Source organism: Panthera uncia, chromosome F2 (genome assembly GCF_023721935.1).
Source record: "Panthera uncia isolate 11264 chromosome F2, Puncia_PCG_1.0, whole genome shotgun sequence".
NCBI lineage: Eukaryota > Metazoa > Chordata > Mammalia > Carnivora > Felidae > Panthera > Panthera uncia.
Window position 1 is genome coordinate 9,633,414 of NC_064812.1, and position 26,190 is coordinate 9,659,603.

The following is a 26,190-nucleotide window of genomic DNA, read 5'->3' on the forward strand; positions in this document are numbered from 1 at the left end:
TGACCTCCCTAGTTTGGCAGAAAGGCGAAATGCAGCCAGTTCTGTTTGTAGAAGCTGCAGAGTGGAGGGCACGTCCCCAGCCCCATGAATCACTGCACACAGTCTGCATCACTCTCCATCTTCTCGTTTTTCCTTTCTGGGGTCGGGGCACTGAACGGTGTGGAAATTCTTGTGGAAATTAGCAGCCCCCGGGTGGCTGTTAATTGAGCGCCCGTCTCTTGATTTCGGCTCAGGTCATGATCTCACGGGTTGTAGGATCGAGCCCCGCATCGGGATCCATGCGGAGTCTGGAGCCTGCTTGGGATTCTCTCTCTCCCTCTCCCTCTGCCCCTCCCCACTCTCTCCCTCCTTCCCTCCCTCCCTTCCTCCCCCCCCCCAAAAAAAGATAAAAGTAAATTAAAAAAATGGAAAACACAATGTGGAAATGCTTGAAAAGGAGAGCGAGCCAGCTGAGGACCAGGGGTGGGATCCTCACAAGTCTCAGCTCACGTGTTCAATCCGCGGATTCTGTCTAATTCAGCAGAGAATTCACGGAGCAATTCTCCCGGGTCAGTACCACATCAAGCCCGTGGTAAAAGCAAGTTCTCTTTGATAAAACTCCCCGACTCTCCAAACTACCGTAGCTCCAAAGACTGCCGGAGATACACTTAACAAACTCTGCATTGTTTATCTCAAATTCGTATTTAACTGGGTGTCCTGTGTTTTCATTTGCTTGATTCGGCAACCTCACCCCAAACACATAGTCGATTTGGCCAAGAGCGAAGAATTAAAAAAAAAAAAAAAAAAAAACTAGACAGAAAGAAAAACACATTTTTCTACAAGAACAAAATCAATAGAAAGATGCCTTCTCACCGTAATAAAGGTTAGCGTGTCTACTCTTCATAAATGGAGGTGTCGATTAACACGAGGAAGCAGGAGTCGAAAAAGGGAGGTGTATCCATTACGTAGATGTGGATAATTATTTTTCTACTACAAATTTGTGTCTGTTCCCGCCTTGGGCATGGTGTGGGGCTTCAGGAGGGGGGTGGAGGAGGAAGGGGGGAAGAAAAGAGACCGGAGGTAAGAGAACGAGACAGGAATTAGGATGCCCAAGTATCGACCCCCTTCAGGTACCTACCGTACCGTGCTAGATGCTGTGATCCTTCATCTCGTTTCATCTGCACGAATTATCTTCCAGATGGGCTGTGACTCTGGCCGTTTTGCACAAGAGGCGCAGAAAGGTGAAGTAATGTTTGCACAGCAGTTGAGGGGCCGGAGGAAAGAATCCTCACGTAGTTGGCTCACCTGTACCCCTTTGCTGGACAGTGTGGACAGTGTGCTAAGTCCTGCATTCTCCAGCCTGCCTCTCTCTCTCTCTCTCTTTTTCTCTCTCTCTTTCTCTGTCTCTCCCTCTCCCTCTTCCCCCCCCCCCACCCGCCGCCCCTCTCTCTCATCTCCATTGTAAATCACTCTATGGAGAATGTAACTCAGTTGGCCTTGAGTGTGAATTAGGTGCTCCAGTCCCCATCTCCTCTAAGGTACTGATCAGCTTGAGGGAAGGTGCATGTGTGGTCTGTCCCTGTGTCACCAACCAGCACACGATGACCGTATATGTGTTGAGCACCTACCGTGTGCCAGGCTCTGGGTAAAATGCCTTGGACTCATTATCTTAAATCCTCACAAAGACCCAGTGAGCTAGGTTTCTGGTCCCCATTTTGCAGATGAGGCAAATAGATTCGGAGAGTAAACACGTTTACGAGAGTAAGAGGGCTTCAAGAAAGCCCCGGCTTCTTGCTCCCTGGTAAGGCTCGTCTCTGTCCAGGGAGGCATTTAGAAGAAACACCATTCTTGGGGCGCCTGGGTGGCTCAGTCGGTTAAGCGTCCAACTTCGGCTCAGGTCATGATCTCGAGGTTCAGGAGTTCAAGCTCCAAGTCGGGCTCTTTGCTGACAACTCAGCCTGGAGCCTGCTTCGGATTCTGTGTCTCCCTCTTTCTCTGCCCCTCCCTTGCTCATTCTCTCTCTCTCTCTCTCTCTCAAAAATAAAGAAAAACATTAAAAAAATTAAAAATAAAAAAAAAGAAAGAAAATGCCCAGGAGAATGACCGGCACACAGCGCCATAGACAAGGACGTAGGGCGAACCCTCACGTACACTCGGATATTATTTTCCTATTTAGAAGCAGCGGTGATGCTGTATTGGGAGCAAATCTCCCAGCCAAACAGCCAGAAAGCCTATGGGAGAGGCATTCCTGGTTTGTGACTATGCCCGCCTCCCCCTCCCAGATTCCCGGGTTTCTGCAGTTATGCGGGGCCACGGGAATAATTCTGGCACGGGCTCTAGGCAGGAGCGAACGTGGCACTTCCTGCCAGAGCACGTCAGTGGCTGCATAGTCCTCCAACTCTGTCCCTTCCGCTGCCACAATGAACCAACGACGAAGGAGCCCACAGGGACCGGACGGAGAGCTACAGGGCAGTGAAGCTCCCCAAGGGACTGTGGAGCAGAGCTCGTCACCAACGTGCAGCGAGTATTGATATAGACAAGAAATCGATTTCTGTTACCCCATTCAACCCAATGAGGTTATGGAGTTCATCTGTTACCGCAGCATAACCTAACCTAATCCGAACTATTCAGAGCCTTCTGCAGGTTGTTTCTGATGACTGCCCAGGCGGTTTTCTCAAGGACATTCTGCGTCAGTGTGCTTATTAACCCAACCTGTTTCCTCCAGGGGCCTGCTCGCCTGCTTCCAGACATGCCAGGCTTCCTGGGACCCGGTCCTCCGGTGAGGCTGTGTGTGGGCCTCACGTGCATTCTGTCCCTTTGGAACACAGGTGGGTCCGGTCTGAGTTCAAGAAGTGCCTGTTCTATATGCTGAGTCTGGGTTTTCACTGGGCTTTGGAGAATGGCAGCAGCTAACATGTCCGGTCAGAATCCTAAATGAGTCCCATCGAAACGGCGATGATGAATTCCCCATGTCTGGTTTTGTCCTCTGACTTCCTGCACCAGAGTCTCTGTTGCGCAACAGCATTATCTCCCCCGCCACTGTCACGCCTCTTGTCCAAACCACTGTCCTCTCTTTCCTGGACCATGAAGGGAGCTTTCTAAACCAGCCCCTGCTTCTCCTCCTGTCTCACCATGACCTATTCTCCACTCACCAGCCTGGGCGATCTTTTCACAACTCTCGGCAAGTCACCTCCCAGGCTCCTCCCTCATTTCACCTGCCCCAAGTTATTCCGTGACTTCCTACTTCTCTCGGGAGCGTACCCCAAGTCCTTCGCATAGTCTGCACGACCCTGCCCACCTTGCCGTCCCCGGTTCCTACGATGCCCCGCCTCAGCGCTGGCTTTCGCTCAGTTCTTTAAAGTCGTACTCGTGCCCACCGCGTCCCCTGGGACACACACTGTCATCTACACTCTGCCAACCACCCCCCCCCCCCGCAGCCAGTTACATTCTACTCAAATACTATTCACCCTTCAGCCGCACATCACCTGCCAGGGAGAACTTTCAGACCACTGAGATGAATCGGGCTCCCTGTTACACACCCTCAAAGCACTCTTCAAAGTATTCTGCGTCATTCGTCGTAATATCTTTTTTTTATTTATTTTTTATTTTTTTTAATGTTTATTTTTGAGACAGAGAGAGACAGAGCATGAACGGGGGAGGGCCAGAGAGAGAGGGAGACACAGAATGTGAAGCAGGCTCCAGGCTCTGAGCCGTCAGCACAGAGCCCGACGCGGGGCTCGAACTCACGGACCGTGAGATCGTGACCTGAGCCGAAGTCGGCCGCTTAACCGACTGAGCCACCCAGGCGCCCCTGTCGTAATGTCTTTGAGTCTTCTTTTCCTTTACGTCGGCCTTCCCGACTAGACTATAAGCACCACAAGGATGGAGTCTGCACTCGCTTGTTCATCATGGTATCCCTGGCACCCAACACACGCGAAGCTTATTAAAGTCCAGCTGCTACGTAACATGGTCACAGTCGATCAATAAATACGCAGTGACTGAACTGAAACAGCCAACTACACGTGACATGTTAAGCAAGGCACTTCGCCGTTTCCGATCATAGTCTTCTCGTCTTTAGGATGAGGGTTTTGGATCAAATTCTTTCTTGTGTCAAGCCTGGGTTATAGCTTCTCTGATGAGCGCTCTTTTATTTCAGTGTCTGCTGTGAAAGGAGAAGCCAAGAAGGAAAAGGTGATGACCCTCCTTCCTCCAACAGGTAAACGGGCAGGTGTGCCTGCCCCGCTCATTCTCAAACTCCTTGGCTTCTCCGAGCCTCACTGTTCCTATCTGTAAGATGGGGCTTGCGTCTGCAGCTTAGGCATTAACTGTCATAGTAAGAGTTACTGGCAGTTGTGCTTGCTTTATGGCTCGTGGGACCCCTGGATTCCCGCGATCTTATTTAATCCACAAAGATCACCTCGCTCGATCAGCAATGGACCATTTCGCAATGGGAGGCATTGTCATGGGCTATCCCCATTTTTGCAATAAATTCCTCTTTCCTTGCCTCTTCTTTTTCTTTTTGGTGGTGCAAAATCTGCTCTGCAGCACGACCATGGATGCATTGCAACATAAGGAGCACACAGGAGGCAGGGGCCTGGCTGCCTTTTCCAATCTGTTGGTAAAGAAGCAAGATAATGGGGGTGGGGGCGCACAGCGGGGGAATTACTCTTTATTTTTTAAATTTTGATTTATTTACTTTTTTTTAGTGAGAGAGAGAGAGAGACAGAGCATGAGTGAGGGAGGGGCAGAGAGAGGGAGACACAGAATCTGAAACGGGCTCCAGGTTCCAAGCTGTCAGCACAGAACCTGACACGGGGCTCGAACTCACAGACCGTGAGATCATGAGCTGAGCCGAAGTCGGATGCTTAACTGACTGAGCCAACCAGACACCCATGTTTATTTACTTATTTTGAGAGAATGAGAGAGAGAGAGCTGAAGCAGGGGAAGGGCAGAGAGAGAGGGAGAGAAAGAATCCCAAGGAGATTCCTCCTTGTCAACGCAGACAAGCCGATGCGCGGCTCAAACTAAGGCACGAACTGTGGGATCATGACCGGAGCCAAAACCAAGAGCCAGACTCTTACTTAACCAACTGAGCCACCCCGACACCCCGTAATTTTACTTAGTTTCAATTAGTACATTCGTGTGCTTCCAGATGCAAAAAGGCAAAAGGAACAAAAGTGTACGAAGTGAAAATGGTCCCCAGCCAAGTGCTTCCCTTCCCCAGAGGACACAAGTGGTACCGATCTCTTGTGCATACGCAGGGTAATTTTCGATAAACATTTTCCTTATCTGAGCCGTCAGTTTTCTCCTCTTTAAATGGGGGCAATTTGTGCTCCACAGGTAATCATAAAGGATGAACCGTGGTTAAACTAGTAAGCACGCAAAAAATACGAAAACTACCAACACTTTCTCTCTTACAGATACCGCTAAGGTGATCTTTTCATCCAAAAAGGGAACAGTCCCTTTCTATTGTCTGGCAATTTATTTGAGAAATGCTTCTGTACGGCTTCCTGTTTAGAAATTTCTGCCTCAGGGGTGTTTTGTTCACGCGTCAAATACTGTTATCAAAATCCACCCACAGGTGTGCAATTATACAAAGGAATGATGGACATAATGTCCCCTTGGTGGAAGGAGTGGTGTTCAGGAAGGGGTTCTCGGTTAGGAAAGTTTGCACAGGGCCGGCCAGCCTCACAGCCTGTAGCACCCCTGTGGCCTGGAGCTCCAATCCCTCACCGGCACGGAGGTCTCTCTGTCCTTCCCGGCCAGGTCACAGGCGAGGTCGGCGGCTGCCACAATTGTCACTGGGGCGGCTTCCTGTAGACTCTTCAGGTGGAGTGCCCTTCAGAGCGCCAGACGGGAGAGCAGGCCGTGTGCCAGCTTTTGACCTGCTTGATCATAAATGTCTGTCTCAGAGTTCCGACTGTCGTCGCGTCACCCACCCCCCCCAGTAACCGTGTGTAAGGAAGGGGACCCGTGGACCCCACCTGCCTCTGACCTCAACGCTCCAGTAGTTAACCAGGAAGCTTGGAGTCCTTGAAAAGCCAGGGAACACCCCAAAACATTCGTCCACAGATGAACGGATAAAGAAAATGCGGTATGTCCATTCAGTGGAATATCATGCAGCCTTAAAAAGGAAGATAATCTTGCCATATACATGATGGATGGTCCTGGAGGATATTATGCTACGTGCAGCCAGTCACAGAAGGACGAATACTACATGATGCCTCTTCTTCTAGGAGGTATCTAAAATCGTCACTCCTACAAGCAGAGAGTAGAAAGGGGGTTGCCAGAGGCAAAGGGAAGGAGGAAACAGGGCCACTGGTCAGGTACGGGGTATAACTACACACATCACGTCGCTTTCCTGGGCCTCAGTTTCCCCATCCTTCAAAGGGAATGTCGGACAAGATACTTGCAAAGGATGTTACGAATTGTGCACGGCTGCTTTTCCACAATCCTGTTTCGTTCATGAGAACTTTTATTTCAGTGTCTGGAAACGAAGACATTCAAAAGGAAAAAGAGGCAGCCATCCTTGGCACGACGGGTAACTAAGCCAGCCTTGAATCCTGACTTGCTCTGTAGCTCTGGAACTTGGTTTTCAGCCTGTCTGTGCCTTGGTTTTTCCATCTATAAAATGGGCATAAAGCACCCCCCCCGGAATGAAACACAAAACATAATCATTCCGACAGTAATAGAAACAAATGTGGTATGTTCATAATGCCACCTAACCCCAAACCACTGATCCTCCAGGTCACGGCTTTCCAGCCACTTCCACAGGGAGGCCCTCTCGAGAGTGCCCCCTAGACCAGGCCGGGCATCCTGAGGGAGGAGCTCATGGCATCCTGCTGGGCCCCGTCTGCTGCCCCTCACATGTGATTACCCTCCTCCTGCCCGGGGCACAGACAGCAAACCCCACAGAGGCGGAGACCTGTCTCTCTCTCTCTCTCTCTCAACTCCCAGCATGATTGCACGGCCCTCAGTGAGTGTTTGTTGAATGAATAAAGAATGAACGTACGCTTAGGCATTTCAAGATGTCCTGTGACGTTTTCTTCGCTAGCACGAACTTCACCGAGCCGGCCAGTGGCCTGCTCTCATGACAAGGCCACTTGTCTGCAGCTCTTAGGAAGCAGGTTCTGGGCTCTCTTGTTTAGGCAAGCTTCTTCTCCACTCTGAGCCTCAGCTTCCTGATCCATAAAGGGGTGGGGTAGATTAGGCCCCCTGCCTGGGGATCACCTGCCTGTTTGTTAAAATGTGAATTTCTAGGCCAAGGTCGGCCTAAGGAGACTCGAGTGTCGGGGGGGAGGAGTTTGCCTTTTCACACGGCAGGTGATTCCACCCTTCTCTAAGCCCAAGGCCGCTGCGCCGAGGCCCCTAAGTCTCTTCCAGCGACGAGTCTCCCCTGAAGTCTTTCTCTCCCCAGTGTCTGGCCTTGGAGGAGAAGAGAGGAAGGAAAAGGGGGTGGCTTTTCTCGACACCACAGGTGAGTCCCTGCCTCCCTTCGGGGCTCCGTGGGCAGGCCGGCTAAGGGAGCCTCCTCCCCGCCCCCACGTCTCCAGACCCCCACTCATAATCCCCACAGCCTCAGTCTTTAGATTGCGTGATCCACACAATTATCCAAGCATTAAGCACTGAGAACCACCTTGTTAGTGAAAATATAAAGAGGAGCGTTAACCACTCTTTCTGCCTCGTCTACTGCTATCCCGAATCTTCAGGAAAGAGCCTGCGAGGGGCGGGTCTTAACCTGGCAAGGTCTCTCCACTCAGCTGCACACTCCCAATATCTGGGGGAGTGACCCACTGGTTGATTGATTTTGGTGTTGATGTCTGGGCCGTGTCCCAGACCTGTTAGATCCGGATCTCTGAAGAGGGAGTCCGAGCGTCAGAATAGCAGAATGAAAAAAATAAATAAAACTAAACGTTTTTCTCCGCGTGATGCCAGGTGCCCAGCCAGGGCATCGTCTGTTCGACCACGTAGTCAGTTCCAAACACAGTGGGGTTGAGAAACCTTGCCGTTTCCGTGGGCTTCCCATCACGCGTGGGCATTGCCACCGATCTCTACCGTCCCCAAATGCAGAGATAAATTATTCACAAAGGGAGCGCTCCCGTCCTTCACGGGGACTTGTCTTCTCTAACTTGTCATGATGTATGCCGCTGGCTGTCACCTCCTGAGGACGAGAACTGCCTTTTATCTCCGGACTCCGTGTGCCCGGCAGTGGGAATGAGCTCCGGAAACATCCAAAGACGAGGCACAGGTGCCTGAATGTCGGCATCGGGGAACTTCTGTTGTCGAAAAAAGCCTGCTGGTGACAGTATCTGCAAATCTCTTCTAGAACTGCCCGCAAGGTCAGTCGATCTGTCCGCGCTGAACCTGACAGAGCTGGTGAACGGGATGCTGAGCAGAGCTTTAAAAGGTGACCTTCGTCGGGGCTCCCCGGGTGGCTCTGTGGGTTGAGCATCTGACTCTTGATTTCGGCGCAGGTCATGACCTCACGGTGCGTGATTTCGAGTCCCGCATCAGGCTCCAGGCTGGCAGGTGGATCCTACTTGGGATTCTCTCTCCCTCTCTCTCTGTCCCTCCCCCACTTGCTCTCTCTCTCTCTCTCTCTCTCTCTCTCAAAATAAACAAACATTAAAAAAAATTTTTTTAAGGATAACCTTTTTTAAAAAGCCCAGTCCAGGCACACGTTGGTCTTGTGCCTACTTCCCTTCTGGAGGGTCTGCAGTCTGGGCAAGACAAGTCACATCTCTGCATGCCGGTTCCTCCCTGCTCAGATGGAAGGCGTGGTGTCCTCCCGGACCCCTGATGAGATTGAAAACATCCACATGAAGTAGGAGGCTGGCCAACATCTTGAGAGCGAGCTGCACCCCAAACATGGCATCCAGACAGACATTTCTAATCACACCTGCCCTGCGAGAGAGCCACCAGGGCTTAGGGACAGATCGGAAACACAGCCAAGGGACAGGTCCTTCTGCAATTTGGGTTTTGCTTATATTCAATTTTGCGCAGTAACTTCCATTTTTGTTCCTTTATTGTATATTTTTGCCATTTATTTTTATTATTTGCTCACCATCCTTTTTTTTTAAATTTTTTTAATGTGTATTTTATTTTTGAGAGAGAGAGAAAGAGAGAGTGTGAGCAGGGGAGGGGCAGAGAGAGAGGGAGACACAGAATCCAAAGCAGGCTCCAGGCTCTGAGCTGTCAGCACAGAGCCCGATGTGAGGCTTGAACCCACAGACTCTGAAATCATGACCTGAGCCCAAGTCGGACGCTCAACTGACTGAGCCACCCAGGCGCCCCTCATCATGGGCCTATTTACTAATTGGTAGTATTCTTATTGTCAGTAGGCATTTGACTTCTTTATCTTACTATCTCTGGCAGATACGAAGAAGTTCTTCTCCCTGCTAAGCATCACCTCCTACAGTTCCGTGGCCTTCCACAAGTTTTCCGTGGCCATTTACAACAGTAAGTGCCCCCCGGCTCTGCTGGGCGGAGGTGATGGTGAGCGACGGGCCGGCAGGGCCAGGTTCTGTCTCAGGATTGCCGTGTGGATCGTGTCTCTTCACAGTTTCTAACCTGAAGGCTGTGGACCCGGCCAGGTTCCCCACCCGGTACTGTTACTGTCTGAACAACCGGACCAATGACTTATCAGGTGGGTGGAGCCACTCCCCCAACCCCCCCAGGCTTGCGGCTTTCCTGATGTCGCTTGTGCCCTTTCAGATGAGTTTGAATTAACTTCCTTTCTCCCTGGAGTGAAATAAGACAGTAATATCTATTATGCTTAAACGTGTGCACACTTCACTGTCACAGAAAGTGCTTTCCTTGGTTTTTATCTTAGAGAAATAGGTATGACTGAACAAACAGGCAAGAACAAAATGTTCATGCTGCGTTGTTTTAAGAGAAAAAATGGAGAACAACATACCTACGTATCATTAATAAAAATGGTTAGTTGCGTGTATAAACTTTGGAAAACAGCCATAGGCATTGCATAAATGAATGGGTGTGGCCAGATTTGGCCCATGTATGGAAACATTTCCATGATATTTTTTTTCTTTTTTTTTAAGTTTTCTTTCTTTCTTTATTTTGAGAGAGAGAGAGAGAGTGTGTGTGTAGGGGAGGGGCAGAGAGAGAGGGACAGAGAGAATCCCAAGCAGGCTCTGCACTGTCAGCACAGAGCCTGATGCAGGGCTCGAACCCACAAACTGTGAGATCTTGACCTGAGCCCAAATCAAGAGTCGGGCAGTTAACCGACTGAGCCACCCAGGCGCGCCTCCATGACATTTTTAATTAGAAAAAGAGAGTTACAAAATAATGCATAGAATACACTGTCATTGGTGAAGAGACACATACCTGGATGCCAGGTAAGCGGTTACCCCATGAAAGAAGCTTGTGTTGCGTGTTTTGCAGCAGAAGAGGGTTGGTTAAGGGGGCTTGGATTCATCTGGTCTTTTTTTTTTTTCAATGCGAGTATATTCACGTATTACTTTTATAATTGAAATTTAAAACTATTCGGTGCTCCTTCTGTTTAGAGAATCCTGCAAGGTGAAACTGAGAATTACTCTCTCAATGCTCATTCGCCCATCTAGTGATTCTGTACTGGGCGCATGTTGTTAGCCAGACCCTCTTCTAGGTGTGAGGGCCCCCACTGAGCAAAGCAGGTGCACACCCCCTGCTCTCATGAACTTGGGCTCTATAGGAAGGGACAGAGAGTCAATGGGTACACCAAAAACACCTGGTATCTTGGCCGATAGCATGACCGTGAGAACAATAAAGCAGGAGACAGGGTGAGGAGGGAAGTGGTAATGGGCTCAGCTGCGGTGTGTAGCGTGGTCAGAAAAGTCCTTGCTAAGGAGGCAGGAAGTGGAGAGACAACCCTGTGGTATCTGGGGACTGAGAGTTCCAGGCAAAAGCCCCGACAGCGGGGTGAGGACTGGAGAGGCCAGCATGACTGGAGCAGGCAAGCCAGCGCCGACAGTCATGGGAAATGAGCTCAAGGTTGTGGGGGCAAAGCAGGGAGGGGATCGGGGATCGAGTAGAAGTTTATAGTCCACTGCGAGGATTTGGATTCTCACCCTGAATAAGAAGGAAGCCAATGTGGGGGCGCCTGGGTGGCTCAGTTGGGTAGGCGGCTGACTCTTGATTCAGCTCAGGTCATGATCCCACAGTTCATGAGGTCGAGCCCCACATCCGGCTCTGCGCCGACCGTGTGGAGCCTGCTTGGGATTCTCTCTCTCCCTCTCTCTCTCTTTTTCTCTCTCCCTCTCTCTCTCTCTCTTCCCCTCTGCCTCTCTCCCCCACTCGTGCTCTCTGTCTCTTAAATGAAAAAAATTTTTGAAGAAAATAATGTATTATGAAGTCAAAATGACAGATGGCAGGGACAATATAATCAAAAAAATCAGAGGGGTGCCTGGGTGGCTCAGTTGGTTAAGCAGCTCACTCTTGATTTCGGCTCAGGTCATGATCTCACAGTTCATGGATTCAAGCCCTGAGCTGGGCTTTGTGCTGACAGCTCAGAGCCTGGAGCCTGCTTTGGATTCTGTGTCTCCCTCTCTCTCTGCCCCTTCCCTGCTTGTGCTCTTTCTCTCTCTTTCTCTCAAAAATAAATGAAAACATTCAATTTTTTTTTTAATCAGAAACACCTGATGTCCCAACATCCATAGGTAATCCCATTACCCAAGGTGGTCTAAACCACCTCTCTAACCTGCCTGCCTAAGCCATCTGTCAGCTAGTTATCTAGCCTACCTGTCTACCGCCCCACCTACCCCATCCATCTACCCATCCAACTTTGCATTCTGTATATTATTTAGAAGATAAGCCAGGCTAGTATGACAAATGACCCCAAAACAAGGCGGCTTACAGAGGGTAGAAGGTAATAGCTTTTGTGTGTGGCCATCTGGGTAAATATACCAGGGCTGCTCTGATGGTATGATGGTGTAGGGGGCCCAGGGTCCTTCTAGCTTGTTGCCCTGCCTCCCATGATGCATTGCCCTTGTTCTCATAGTCCAAGATGGTTGGCCCCCGCATCCACATCCCAGCAACAAGGAAGAGGAAGAAAGGAACCAAACACATGCCCGCCCACTATAGAAACTCACAGTCTGGAAACCTTCCACATGCTTCTTCCCACATTCAGTTGCCCAGAATTTAGCCCTATGGCCACACCCCCCGGCAAGCAGGCTCAAAAATGTCGTTTTTAAGCTACGTTAAACCCGGTTGTGCCCAACTGAAATTTCATGTTCTCTTGCGAAAGGAAGGTGGGAGAATGGATATTGAGAGAAAACCTTCCATATGTACCATGTTTTCTATGTAGCATTGTAATCCGCCTTTAAGCCAATCAGTATGTCTTAAAAACCGTCCTATTCCAATGAATATAAATACGCCACATCCTTCGTATGAATTGATAGCATTGGTTGCAAGAATGTACCATAAGGGACTTAATTTGTCTCTTCTTGATAGAAACTTCGTTTATCCCCCCGTGTTTGTACGATTATCAACAACGCTGTACCTGTGTACGATCGCTTGAGTACGTGCCCAGTTATGCTGGAGGATATTGTCCTTGACAGGGAAACAATTGTGCAGTGATTCAAATTGCTAAAATGTTCTCTAGACACCTGGCATGAGTTTAGACCCCTACCGATAACGTTTGAGAGCGCGTGATTTTCCCCCACCCTTGCCGACATGAAGTACTAAGTCACATTCTTAAATCATTACCAGTTGGATAGGCAAAAGGTTGTTTCCCCTATTTTCTGTTTATATATGAAAGTAGTCAGAAATCACTCATCTGGAGGCATGGCTACTAAGTTAGATGATTCAGATTTTCATCAAAACAAAGAATATTGGTGAGGTAATGATAGCTGATTTTCTTCCAAGCCTAATAAGGGGATTGTAAACAGCCATTCTGAAGGGAGAGTTCGCGCAGTGTGTTGAGTAAGGGATTGCTCGAGCAGCGGTGGGAAAATTGGGAAGAGTGGGCGCTTTGGCCCAACATAGACCTCAGTTCAAATTCAAGCTCTACCACATCCTCTGGCACCTTGGGAAAGTTCCATGATCTCTCCGAAACTTGGGCAGCACCTGGATTCCATCCTTGATGTCCTGCCTCTAGACCCACGGACTTAGCTTCTATGCAATGGTAGTAACAGATTGCCGTTTACTGCTCTGCCTCTGAGTCTCTCTCTCCCACGAATCTCAGCTTCAGGCGGGCAGAGATGGGGTCTCACACAATCCTTCAGTCCCGAGCAGGTGTCTGACACCCTGCAAACAGTCAAATAAATATTCATGGTATAAATGAATTAATAAAAAAAGACATTTAAGAAGTAGGAAGGAAACGGATGGAAGGAGTCATGAAATGCCACCCTTCCTCACTTTCCATAACATGACCAAGGACAGGCTGATCTAAAGAGACACGGGAAGGAGGCATTCTTCTGCATGGCCATGTGGCCACATCTGCATCTGTGTACGACCCCCTGTCCCCTCTGGGAGACTGAGCGTGTGACCGTGCATGTGTGGTAAGATCACACGATGGTTCTGGTTCCCTTAGAGGAATGTCCGCCTCCTCTTGGCCTCGTGCGCGGCACATTCCATTGGTTGTCACGTGACATTTTCCCGCTGCTCCCGGTTCCGCATTTTCAGTCCTCTGTGTTCTATATTTTCTTTTTTTTTAATTTTTTTTAATGTTTATTTTTGAGACAGAGAGAGACAGAGCATGAACGGGGGAGGGGCAGAGAGAGAGGGGGACACAGAATCGGAAGCAGGCTCCAGGCTCTGAGCCATCAGCCCAGAGCCTGACGCAGGGCTCGAACTCACAAACCGTGAGATCGTGACCTGAGCTGAAGTCGGACGCTCAACCGACTGAGCCACCCAGGCGCCCCTATATTTTCAAGTCACCTTGCCCCCCACTGAAGCTCATAATCCCATTGAGTAAAGGAAGTGTTTTCCAAAGCATGACAGGAAATTACCCAGATGGCACCAGAAGCTTCCCCCTTACTGTTTGGGGCTCCTAAAATTCATGCCCGTTTTGGAAGCCACATGTGCACTGGATCCTGGAAAACCACAAGCGAATAGTAGAGGAAGTCGCAGTGCTTTGATTTGGACCCTGAAATGTGACATTCTCCCAACATCCTCCCTTAGCATTCTTCACAAGTGGGCACAGGAGCAGAAGTCCCCGGTTCTATTTTGTATAGGCTTCCCGTCTCTTTATAACCCACCATTAACGTTTATCTCACTTTTTGAAAATCCAAAATTATGTAAATTCCTGTTGCCTGACTGTGGGGTCGCTTCCTGTCGGATAGATTTGGTATACTAAAGCAACTTGATGAGATAATAGGGGACCACAAATGAGAACAACCATTATTCAGTAATGCGGCTTTTCCACAGACGTTTGGTGTTGGCATAGAGGGATTCAGAGGGAGAGAGCAGTGGGAGGGGAAATGATGGTGGATCCAGAAGTTTTCTCCTGGAATTGAGACATCTTAATAATTAGTAATATTTCTCTGCATGATCGTTAACATCCCTCAACAAACGGAGCGAAATCAAACTCGTAACATTTACTCTGAAAAGTCCAAACACACTACACTTTTCCGCCCAAGTCTCCAGATCGGAACCGTAAACCTCCTCGATCCTTCTTGCAGATTTCACGGCGCTGCTGGTGGATGTCGTTGGAAATTCTACCAGCTACCTCACAGAGATTTTCAAGTCAACCTCAATCCTCTCAGGTGTGTTCATCTTGAAAACTCTTGAAAAATTGGAGATTCGGCGAATTGGCGTCCATCAAGGGTGTATCAGTCAAAGTTGGTAGACTCCCCACCCCAAGCCCTGGCACAGGCCGGGCTGCCCGGAACCTCTGTGTGTGTTTCATTTAGACAATCAATGTGGCCCAGTTGCCACCACTAATATTTGAAGACTCCATCTTTCAGTCAGAGCTATTCCTGGTATCGAAGACCTTGGAGGAAGAGTCCGAGGCTCAAAGTTAGGGGAATCCAGGCAGACTCAAGAAAACAGCTTCTACTGGATAGCTACCCTCCCATTTCAAAGATGAGAAAACGGGGATTTAGAGAGGTTGCCTGTTTTGCTCAAGGTTAGTTCAGAATGTAGAATTCGATCTATATGCAGCCTAAGCCCATGTCCGGCATACAGCTGAGAAGGATCTGCCTCTTTCACAAGATGGCCTCATGTAACCCCCAGGCAATTCACATTCGCCCAGGGACCCACTGTGCAAAGCACATTTCTAGTCAACTGCCCGCACATGGACTCATCAGAAGGCTGGTGTGCTGCACCATGCAGCAATTACTGTGCTAGAAACAGTGGGGAGCCAGAAAGAGAAATAATAATAGATATCATTAGCCACTAAGGACTCTTCCAGGGCTTTCCACGTTTTCCCTCATTGGATCCTAACTACAACCTTGTGGAATAACTACATGTTTATCCCCACTTTACGGGTAAGGAAACTATTGCATATGAGGTCAAGTGACTTGCCCAAGATTATTCTACAGAAATGGAATTCTAACCCAGGCAATCTGGCTCTCTAAAGCCCATGCTCTTGCTTACTATGCTAATGTATATAATAGCAAGACCCCCCCCCCATTACCAGCGGTAATTATTATTATTATGACGATTTACCGAGCTTCTCCATCTGCCAGGCACCATACTTGTTACCCAAACTCACACAAAACCTTCCATCTCATGGAGATTGGGGGATTTGGAAAGTCCACAGAAGCGAGTGTGGAATTCAAATATTCACCATTTTAAAGATGGGTAAACTGAGTCCTAGAGAGGTCAAGCAGTTCGCTCATGGCCATAAAGCTGGTAAATGGCAGCGGTGATGTTGTAACACTGGTAGTTGACCCCAGAGGCTGTGTCCTTAGCCACTATATTATAATGCACGCCCCCCCCCCAAAAAAAAAAACAGAAAATCAGGGCTGCCTTAAAAGGAAGGAGTTATCCTTATTTTCCTATAACATCCTGAGCTAGGGATTTCCAGCTTAATTTTCATTTCAGCCAAAGACTTAAAGCTTCGGAACCATTGCTAAGCCTTGTGTACTCGTTTGTCTTCCAGTGAGTCAGACAAATGAATCCGACTGCACCTTCATCTGTATGATGACAGGAAAGTCAGGTGAACCAGCAGCCATTCTTTGACAAGCTCTCTGAGCTGAGACATAAGCCGAACCCTCCAGCAGGTGAACCCAAGATTTGATCCTGTGGGTGTGGTTTTTGTAGGACGGAACCTTTCTGACTTCTGGGAGGTGGCAGAGAAATCTCCTGTTATCAACTACACATTTACCAGCAGCATGCCTGGTGGTCCAGGTGAGTGTGAACCCCCCAGACTCCTACTGTCGTCTGCAGACCAGGGGCGCAGCCGGCAGACTGAAGACTGAATTCTGCCCTCACGGGTTAGCTATACTGTGCTAAAATCAAAGGTTTTGGCCATTAAAGAAAAGTAATCTCTGGATTCTCTTACAAAAGAAGATCTGGTGACCAAGAAACAACGGGAGTTGAGTAGCCGCTGTCCCCATCCCTCCTATTAGAAGGGACACCTTTCTCCTTTTTTCCAGAGCCCTCTCTGCTCCCTGTTACCTTTTTTTTTTTTTCATATTAACTACCTGGATTTTGTAGGTAATTGAATTTGTGACCTTGTTATAGACATTGTCACCCTATAATACACAGCCGCTACCCAACTGTCCTCTACGCCTCAGAAAGCACCTAGCCATCTGCTGGGCTTTTCCCTGGCACCAGGTGGCCTTTTTAGAACCACCTGTAAGCCTTCTTTTGTCCCTACACTTAACTGTCACTTCTAGCTGAATGAAGTTTCTTGAACCTGGCTGGTCCTCCAAGATTATCGGCTGCCGCCGTGATTACCTCAGTTCCAGTCCTTGCCAACTACCTTTGAATTAGAATAGCCTCTGAGCCAGTTTTCCTGGACCCAGACTCTTATTTCTTTAAAATATCCATTCACTGGGGTGCCTGGATGGCTCAGTTGGTTGAGTGTCCGACTTCAGCTCAGGTCATGATCTTGTGGTCTGTGAGTTCGAGCCCCGCGTCAACTCTGTGCTGACAGCTCAGAGCCTAGAGCCTGCTTCGGATTCTGTGTCTTCCTCTCTCTCTGCCCCTCCCCTGCTCATGCTCTGTCTCTCTCTGTCTCTGAAATAAATAAACATAAAAAAAAATTAAAATACCCATTTACTGCCATAAGAGTGATAGTCTTGAAATACGATTAGGTTTTGTCTCCTCACTGCTCAGAACTAAGTCAAGATCAGAGGGTCCAAAGTGCTTAGCTTGGAGTATACATTTTTCTGGAATTATATTCAGCCTCATCTGCTCTCTTCCTTTGAATCTTCTGTTCAAATGACATTGAAATTCCTGCCTCTTCTTGCGGATGACATCTACCTCCCATGCCTCTGCTGTCTTGCTCAGCCTGGAACTCTTTCCCCACTTTTCCATATTTCAGCACCCAACTTATCTGTCAATCCCCAGCTCAGCTGCTGCCTCCGCCTTCCTAAAAATCTCCCAATCAAAATTTGTCTTCTATCTCTATGACTCTGCACCATGGCGCTTGTACGTCATTTGGACTCTGTGTTAACTCCAGGTTGGATCACAGGTGACTTTCCATGTGTGTCTGCTCCCTGAGTGGTCATTGATGGCAGACACCAAATCTCTTTCAGCCTCACAATCTTCCTCCCCTCTCCCTTCCCCCTGGCATGTATCATGTACATAGTAGATTCTTCATCAGGGTTTCTCGGCATGAAATGAAATTTACAGTAAATCTCCAGTTCCACTGGAGTTGGCTGCCGTGATTTGCATCTTGTAGCTGCATTTATTTATCTTAGTTATGCTGAGGAAGGAAGCTCGTCTCTTGTGGAACGAGGCTGCTTGATAAGGGGATAAAATGGGCATTTGGTGGGTTCCCTTCTCCTACTTGATTCTGAGGACAGATCTGAGGATTGAGTGAATGTCACTTCTTTAGAGTCCTTCCATGACCTTCCCACCCCAGTCTCAACTGTGTGTCTTCTTTGTGCTCCTTTATAAAGCACAAATGCTTGGGAAGAGAGAACATATGTACAAGTGGACTCATATTTACAAGGTTGATGTGCCCGATAGCCAGTCAGTCACCTGGCTGAGTGACGGTTTGATTGGGAGGCACTTATCCATGAGTCTGATTCATCTGGAAACAAGGACAGGGCCTCTGGTGCATGTGGGTATTACCGAGCCCAGAAGTAAGGCAGGAGAGAAGAAATAAGGCTGCAGGGCCACATCTTAAGCATTGCACAGGATGTTTCGTACACAATGACCCTCCAAAGGGGCAAGCAGGGGCTGAAATCTCACCAGTGAGCAGGTCGGCCTGCGTCCACCCAGAAGGGACCCGATGGGCCAGTGGGGACCTGTCATCCTAACGTGCCGTCCCCACCACTCAAGTCTTCCCAACTGGAGAGAGAAGGTAAAATTAACACTCGAGCCCTGTCCTCCATTTCTCCACGGAGCACCTAAGGAGGCCAGGTAGATTTCCCCCTGAATTGAGCCTTCCTGCAGTCTCTGTGAGAGCCTGTCTTTCAAGAAGCTTCCACCTGGCACCATCTGATTCTGTTCACAGTGCTTCCTCACACAGTGTTTTTGGAAATTGATATTTTAGCTTACTTTGGCATTCAAAAAGAAACCCTCCTCTTTGGTGATATAGGGTACTGTTCCAAGTAAGGTTCGAAACTCGGCATTCAGTACATTTGTTGTCCAATGACCTTTCAAGGGCTTGACGGTTCTGTGTCCAAAGTGTCAACCATATGAAAGCTGCCCTTGAAAATCAATCTCCCTTCACATACAGCTACCAAGGGCTCGTCTGTGACTTCAATGCCCACACCCACAAGCCAGCAAACACTACCAAGGACAAGCCCCCCGCACGGAGCCCAGAGCACCGGAGTGTCCTCTCTGAGAACTGTTCCCTGGACAGAGACAACTCCTCTTGCAAAGGGAGAGCAGACCCAGAACCCAGGAAGCCTTCCTGAGCTTCACTCCAGGACCGCGGCCACGCGGGGCAGCGCCTCCCCAACCCCAGCCTTGGGTAAGAAGCCTTCTCTCCCTTTCCCCTCCTGTCCTGTTTCTCCCTCCTAGTCCCCCTAGGCTCACGTAAATAAATAAAGTCCTTCCTTTCTCCCTTCTCCAGAGACCTCTTTCTTTTTCAACATCCCTTAAATAAGAGAGCGACGTGAGCCAGTATGGATTCCATACAGACAAGCCAAAGCGGCAAATATCATTGGCATAACGTCCTGCTAACCCTCACGTGTATGGCTTTTATTCTGAAATAGTTTAAGACTCACAAGATGTTGCAAAAATAGTACAGAAGTCTCCCTGATCCCTCTCACCCAGCATCCCCCAATAAGCATATCATAAGAATATCTGACATAAGTGAAGCACATTGAAGGATAAGGTATTTTTATTTTGGCAAAGCACTTAGCAATATCTCTCCTGAAATGAGCACTAAATGGTGGACTTTTATGGCAGTGTTAGGCTGATTTAAAACTGGCTGGGTAATGATGCCAAGAATATGTTAACAACATGATGCCAGCATGGAAATCTGCCACGGACGGCGTGTCGGGGGTTCCTCCTTCCCCACCACCTTTGTGGACACCATCACTGGTGTCGCTGAAGATGAAAAGCTGTGCTCGTGCTATTTGGAAATAAGATACAACTGAGATAACTCCTTCATTAAAAGCCAATAGTGCCTCAGTGAGTTCCGACAAGGGACCGGAGTCATAGGATTCATTCACTCATTCATTCATTCACCCACCCACTCATCAAGACGTGTATTTACTACCAGACTCCAGACTGGCTGTTGAAAAACGCAGCTCTATCAATGTTTCATTTCGTACTTGAGCTCGCAAACCAGGGAGGGAGACACAGGCATGTGAACTGAGAGTTACATCTAGCCTACAAAGAGCTATTGTCCTGGAGAGCCCAGTGAAGGGGCTTCTGGGAGGAGGTGAGAACCGATGGGAGTCAGGCAAGCAGGAAAACAAGAATGAGGAAAAGCAATCAACTTCACCGACCAGAAAGTCGTTAGTACCATAGCCAGTATCTTGACAATTACCCATAATTAGAAAGTTTCCTAGAATAATATTTTTTAAAAATGATGTGATGGCTAGTGGCAAGAAAAATCGTAAAATACTTAGCTACAAGCCTAGCAGGAAAAGTGCTGGGTTTTATACAAGAAAAAACCATAAAACTTTAATGGGAGAAATACATGCATATTTAAATAAATGATGAGATATCACTTCTCAGCCTTTTGGCTAAGATCGAGTGAAATAAAGGAAGTGATATACCATGTTTTGGATGAGAAATCTAAATATTTTTTTAAAAATTTGTAATTTTTTAAAGGTGCATTTATTTTTGAGAGAGAGAGAGACGGGGAGAGGGAGAGAGGCAGAGTGTGGACGATGGAGGGGCAGAGAGAGAGGGAGACAGAATCCAAAGCGGGCTCCAGGTTCTGAGCTGTCAGCACAGAGCCCAACGTGGGGCTCAAACTCACGAACCGTGAGATCATGACCTGAGCCGAACTTGGATGTTTAACCCACTGAGCCACCAGGCGCCCCAAGAAATCTGAATATTTTCAAGATGGCAATTGTTCCCAACTTAACTTACAGAGTTAAAGTTTTCCAAGGGGGTGACTTTTTTGTTTTGTTTTTTAAGTTTATTTATTTTGAGAGAGAGAGGGAGAGAGAGAGAGAGAGAGAGAGCAGGGGAGGGGCAGAGAAAGAGGGAGAGACAGAGATTCCCAAGCAGGCTCCATGCTGTCAGCAGGGAGCCAGATGCAAGGCTCGAACCCATGAACCGTGAGATCATGACCTGAGCCAAAACCACGTGTTGGCTGCTTAACCAACTGAGCCACCCAGGCACACCCAACGGGTTATTTTTAAAAACTTGAAAAAAAGTTATTTTAATTCCTATCATGGAAATGAGCAAGAGAGAACCCCCAGCAATTGTTTCAAAGGCCACCAAGAGAAGATTGGTCTTCCTCAAATGCCGTGATATTGCATTGTTATCAATGGCATTATCATCATCTCCATTTTGATGATAACACCAAAAAACAACGTGAAGTCACTTGTCCCAAATTTCACAACATGGGGGAGGCAAGAACAGAATTTCCCCTCCAGGTCTCCTTACCTCAAACCCCTTAACCTTTCCTCTAGATCATGAGATGAGAAATGTGCTCTTAACTTTGAGGGAACCCACTGTCCCCCAAACACACACTTTAGCTGATTGTTCGGACGTCCAAGGGATTTGCAGGTTTCTTTCTCGTTTTTTTAAAGATTTTTTTTATGTTTATTTTTGAGACAGACTATGAGCAGGGGAAGGGCAGAGAGGGAGACACAGAATCTGAAGCAGGCTCCAGGCTCTGAGCTGTCAGCACAGAGCCCGACACGGGGCTCGAACCCACGAACTACAACATCATGACGTGAGGTGAAGTCAGACGCTCAACCGACTGAGCCACCCAGGTGCCCCAAGATTTTATTTTTAAGCAATCTCTACATCCAATGTGGGGCTCGAACTCACAACCCCGAGATCAAGAGTCACATGCTCTACTGACTGAGCCAGCCAGGTGCCCCTGGACGTGTCTTTCTTGTTGGTAATTAGGAAAATAAAGTTTACCGTGGTCCATTTATTCCAGGTCAGGGTAGGGCGTAAGTCCCTGGGTCATCTGTATTATGCATGCACATTACATTTGGTAACATTTCAACGTTTTGGTAATTTTATACCTGAATCAAAATGGTCAAGAATTAAAAGTCTTCTGTTACTGCCCCATGTGCAGCTACCAGGAGGGTGGCCCGGACTCCATGGGTGACAACCAGCAGTCAGGCGTGGACTTCCAACCTACCAGTGCCCTGGGCTCAGACCATGGGTGAGAAAGCACCCGGAGGGCCTCCCTGGGAAACATCGTCCTCCACACCCACATCTCCTGCAGAGGCCATGACCACGTGGAGCCTTTCTGGGCCACCTGCTGGGGCAGCATCCACACAGGGCAGCTCATCCCAGGCCAGCCCAGCCTCAGGTAAGAGGGGATGTTCACTGAGGTTAGCATTGTCCGTTTTGAAAACATTTTCTAAATTTTTATTTGTTTTATATTTTCTTATGTTTATTTTTGAGAGAGAGAGAGAGAGAGAGAGAGTATGAGAGGGGGAGGGACAGAGACAGAGGGAGACACAGAATCGGAAGCAGGCTCCAGGCCCCGAGCCGTCAGCACAGAGCCCGATGCGGGGCGCGAACTCGTGAACGGTGAGATCACGACCTGAGCCGAAGTCGGACGCTCCACCGACTGAGCCACCCAGGCGCCCCACATTTTCTAAATTTTTAAAATGTAGGGGCGCCTGGGTGGCGCAGTCGGTTAAGCGTCCGACTTCAGCCAGGTCACGATCTCGCGGTCCGTGAGTTCGAGCCCCGCGTCAGGCTCTGGGCTGATGGCTCGGAGCCTGGAGCCTGTTTCCGATTCTGTGTCTCCCTCTCTCTCTGCCCCTCCCCCGTTCATGCTCTGTCTCTCTCTGTCCCAAAAATAAATAAAAACGTTGAAAAAAAAAAAATTAAAAAAAAAAATAAATAAATAAAATGTAATGCACACACAGAAAAGTAATAAACCGTAAGTTAGCACCATAATTAATAATCGTAAGGTGAACCCTCTCTTCCTTCTCTTTACCCCAACCCTTTTCTTCCCATCTTGGATGAGTGAGCGAATGAATGAATGAATGAAAACTCCTTCTTCGCAGGAATCTCCCACATCCTCTCTCTTTTATGTGTCCACATTCCAATGTCTTCTGTTCCCTGGGTTTCACTGTCCACGAAACATGTGACCAGTAAAAGCCAACATTGTTCACTCCAGAGAATGTGACTGCCTTTTTGGTGGAGTATTATTAGGTATTAATGTTATTACATTAATTACATATACAAGCTGTATATGCAATGTAACGTAGCATGTTCATTAATTATGTACACAAATATAATTGTATATACATTAATACGTAATCATTTTTACCATCAGGAAAGCCTGAGTTCTAACAAAAGCAAGAGAAAAATTGTCAAATGTGATCCCAACTCTATATTTCTACGTGTATTTGTTTTTATGGGTGTGTAATAAATATACACAGAAAATAGAACATAGAACAAAATAAGACTGAAAAAACTTCACCACATATTAACCTTGACTATAACCGGGAAGTAGCTATGATTTTAATTTTTTTTCACTCCACTGACATGAATTTTCTATATTTTCTACTCCTCTAACCAAATACATAAGTTTTATTGTATTTGTTTTTGAAATCACATCCTCTGGAACCTGCAGCCCAAGGCCCTCCACCCACCCTCACCAGAGTCCCTACGTCGTAACACTCATCGTTGGTGTTTAGTGTCCATTAACTGGCCCTTCCTCCCTCTGGGCCACACTCTCCTCAAGGGCCTGAGTCTTTAATCTCCAGTTCTCAGGAGACACAGCAGGCACTCAGGAAAAGTGTGTCAAACTACCTACATTTCGTAAGAAAGGGCCTAAGTGCCAAGTCTCGACTTGAGGCTCGAAATCGCAATTGCGCAAACAGACGCGGAAACGCAATTTTGATAGCTGTAATCGGAGTAGCGCCTCACATGATTGCACAGGAAAACTAAAAGCTAACGCCTTTGGTTTGGGCTAGCTGGATGCCGGCATCCAGCACGGCCCGAGGCCATGCGCTCTGGTCTTTATTTCAGACACAGCCGGGCTGGGACCCTGATTCCACCGTTGCTGTCTGTCCTTAGGCGGCTCTCTTGATCTCTCTGAGGCCTGGGTTTTTCATCTTCAAAACGGGGGAGGCGATACCTGCTTTCAGAGTGGCTGTGAGGATCGGATCGGGTGGCCCGGGTGAGGTGTTGATCTCAGCACACAGCACCCTGGCACCACCCAGTCAATGGCCACTCCTACTAACTGATCCCACGGCACCCACAGCGCAGCATGGCCACAGCCCCCGGAGACGCGCTTCCCCAAGGGCAGTGGCAAACAGGACACCGCCAGAGCGGAGCATGCCTCTGCTCTCGCCCTGGGTCCCTTTCGTCTCTGATCACCTGCGAGTCTGCGGTCCTTTCGTTCAACTGTAACCAGCGATCACAGACTAGTGAACTCTGTGTTGGGGTTGCGCCGAGAGCCGCTCGGTTTCTAAACCGCACAGAAACACGCCCCGGTAGCAAGCATCAGTTGACGCCTTCCGGGTTCAGGGGCTTAGCTGATGAGTAGGAGCCCCGTAATTGAAGAGGAATCCAAAAAAGCTGTTGGCCCGCTTGGAGAAAATGGCAAGACTGCCCATGGACCCGATCTGCTCGCTAACCACTGTACTTCTTGGGTCTCAGAGAAGACGTCACCCGTCCCCAACCCCCCATTCGCTGCTCAGGTGTGGGTCAGCCTCACCCCTGACCAATCTCCCCCTCCCTCACCCCCTGCCAGGAGGCTGTGTTATCAGGTTGGCCGGGGGCCAGGATCTTGACCGCAAGGATCATGCCCCGAGGTGGCCCTTCACCAGGACTTTATGAGCATGATCAAGAGAATCGTTGAGATGAGCCCATGCTTGAGGGTGAAGATGCGCTGAGCGTGCACTGAGCGTGTGCCCGGACGCAGAGGAGCGAAAAGCACGTTCGCTTCGCCCAGGAGCAGCGGTGCTTGGACGCTGCCCGTGCCACGCCACTGCCGTCCCATCCACTTCTTCATTTCGTGCCACGATCGGCGGCTTCCCCATGGCATCCATTGCCCGTTTCCTCCTCTACCCTGGGAGTGCCGCCTTTGCAAGTTCTCTCTCCTCCTCCGGTCTGCATCCTTACTGCCCTGCCAGGTACCTGGCTTAATAACCGCCGCTGGCTGACTAGGGCAGGACCTGTGGCATAGGGCCTCTTTCCCCCATCGGGCATCCCGAGATCAAACACAGGCTCGGGGCGCCTGGGTGGGTCAGTCAGTTAAGCCTCCAGCTCTTCATCTCGGCTCAGGTCATGATCTCACGCTTCATGGGTTCAAGCCCAGCATGGGGCTCGGCGCTGACAACACGGAGCCTGCTTGGGATTCTGTCTCTTTCTGCCCCCTCCTTCTCTCTCTGTCTCTCTCAAAATAAATAAACTTTTGAAAAATTCCAAAAACAAAAACCACAAGCTTACACCTCTCTCATTTCCTCCCAGGAACCTTCACCCTTGGCACACAGACCCCGAATCCAACCAAGGCACCAGCCCCTAGATACCCACAAACAGGTAAGACCGTGCATCTGGGAAGAGAAACCCAACATTGTGTGGCTTTGGGGCAGGGGCTCAAGAGGACAGGATCGCTTGCAGGCTGACTGATCTGGTCACTGTACTTTACTGGTTCTCCCGGGAAAAGGGGCAGGAGAACTGGTTTATAAGTCTTGCTGTGTTATGAAATGGTCCTGTGCTTTGCATAAAGCACTCCCTCGTTCTAGGCCACAGTTTCCCTAGAGAACTTTCAAGAACTTTTCGTCCTGAAGGTGCTATGATTCTTCGGTTGTGTGTATAACCCAAGGCCAGTTCACGCTGACTTTGGCGAGGCCATTCTCGCCCCCCTGCAGGTGACGCCCCGTTGGCCTGGCCATTTGCCCCTGGAGAGGAACCAGCCCTGGCCCCGGGACCCCACCAGGTTTCTAGTACGTACCAGCAGTCCGCCGCTCTGTGGCTTTTGTTTGTTTGCAACGAGGTTGTGTCGTGCCACAAAAAGAGGTCTGTTTGATAAATGTAGGTTCGGACCGCTGGGATTCAATCCTAGCTTTGCCATTTACTGCAGAGGGGGTCTCCTGCGCTCAGCTTCAGGAATTCAGCTCCCTCGACTGTGAAGTAAGAATAATAACAATCATTGCAGGCACTAAAACTGTCTTTATCCCTCCCAGGTTTTGGATTGAGTAAGATAATGTGTGTGGAAGAGATTTGGAACGACAGAGTTCCGCATAACTTCATCCAATCAACTTGTATCGAGTGAACGCCTATTGAGCTAGGGGCTGTGCGCTTAGCCAAACAGAGGCTGTTCCTTTAATGAGCCTGATGTCCACGGGGGCAGCAGAAGGGGTAAGGGGTAAAGGATGACTCCAAAACTCAACCTCCATTCCCCAGGTGCAATTTACTTGTGTTCCATTTTCTTTGTTATTATTTTTTATGTTTTTTTTGTTTTTTTTGTTTTTTTTTTTTTTGAGAGAGAGAGAGAGAGAGACAGAACGTGAGTCGGGGAGGGGCAGAGAGAGAGGG

General features: G+C 48.7%; 1 protein-coding gene across 1 annotated transcript in view; it reads left to right on the forward strand.

The window, feature by feature from the left end:
* The first annotated feature begins 2,728 nt into the window (after positions 1-2,728).
* HHLA1 (HERV-H LTR-associating 1) overlaps positions 2,729-26,190 on the forward strand; it is a 34,346-nt gene continuing 10,884 nt past the window's right edge. The window contains exons 1-13 of the mRNA XM_049632901.1: positions 2,729-2,807; positions 4,136-4,195; positions 7,397-7,456; positions 8,306-8,386; positions 9,355-9,438; positions 9,542-9,625; positions 14,598-14,681; positions 16,022-16,078; positions 16,183-16,275; positions 18,776-19,012; positions 21,758-21,997; positions 25,123-25,191; positions 25,524-25,598. Coding sequence (XP_049488858.1) covers positions 2,729-2,807; positions 4,136-4,195; positions 7,397-7,456; positions 8,306-8,386; positions 9,355-9,438; positions 9,542-9,625; positions 14,598-14,681; positions 16,022-16,078; positions 16,183-16,275; positions 18,776-19,012; positions 21,758-21,997; positions 25,123-25,191; positions 25,524-25,598 — 1,303 coding nt within the window. The remainder of the gene's footprint in view (positions 2,808-4,135; positions 4,196-7,396; positions 7,457-8,305; positions 8,387-9,354; positions 9,439-9,541; positions 9,626-14,597; positions 14,682-16,021; positions 16,079-16,182; positions 16,276-18,775; positions 19,013-21,757; positions 21,998-25,122; positions 25,192-25,523; positions 25,599-26,190) is intronic.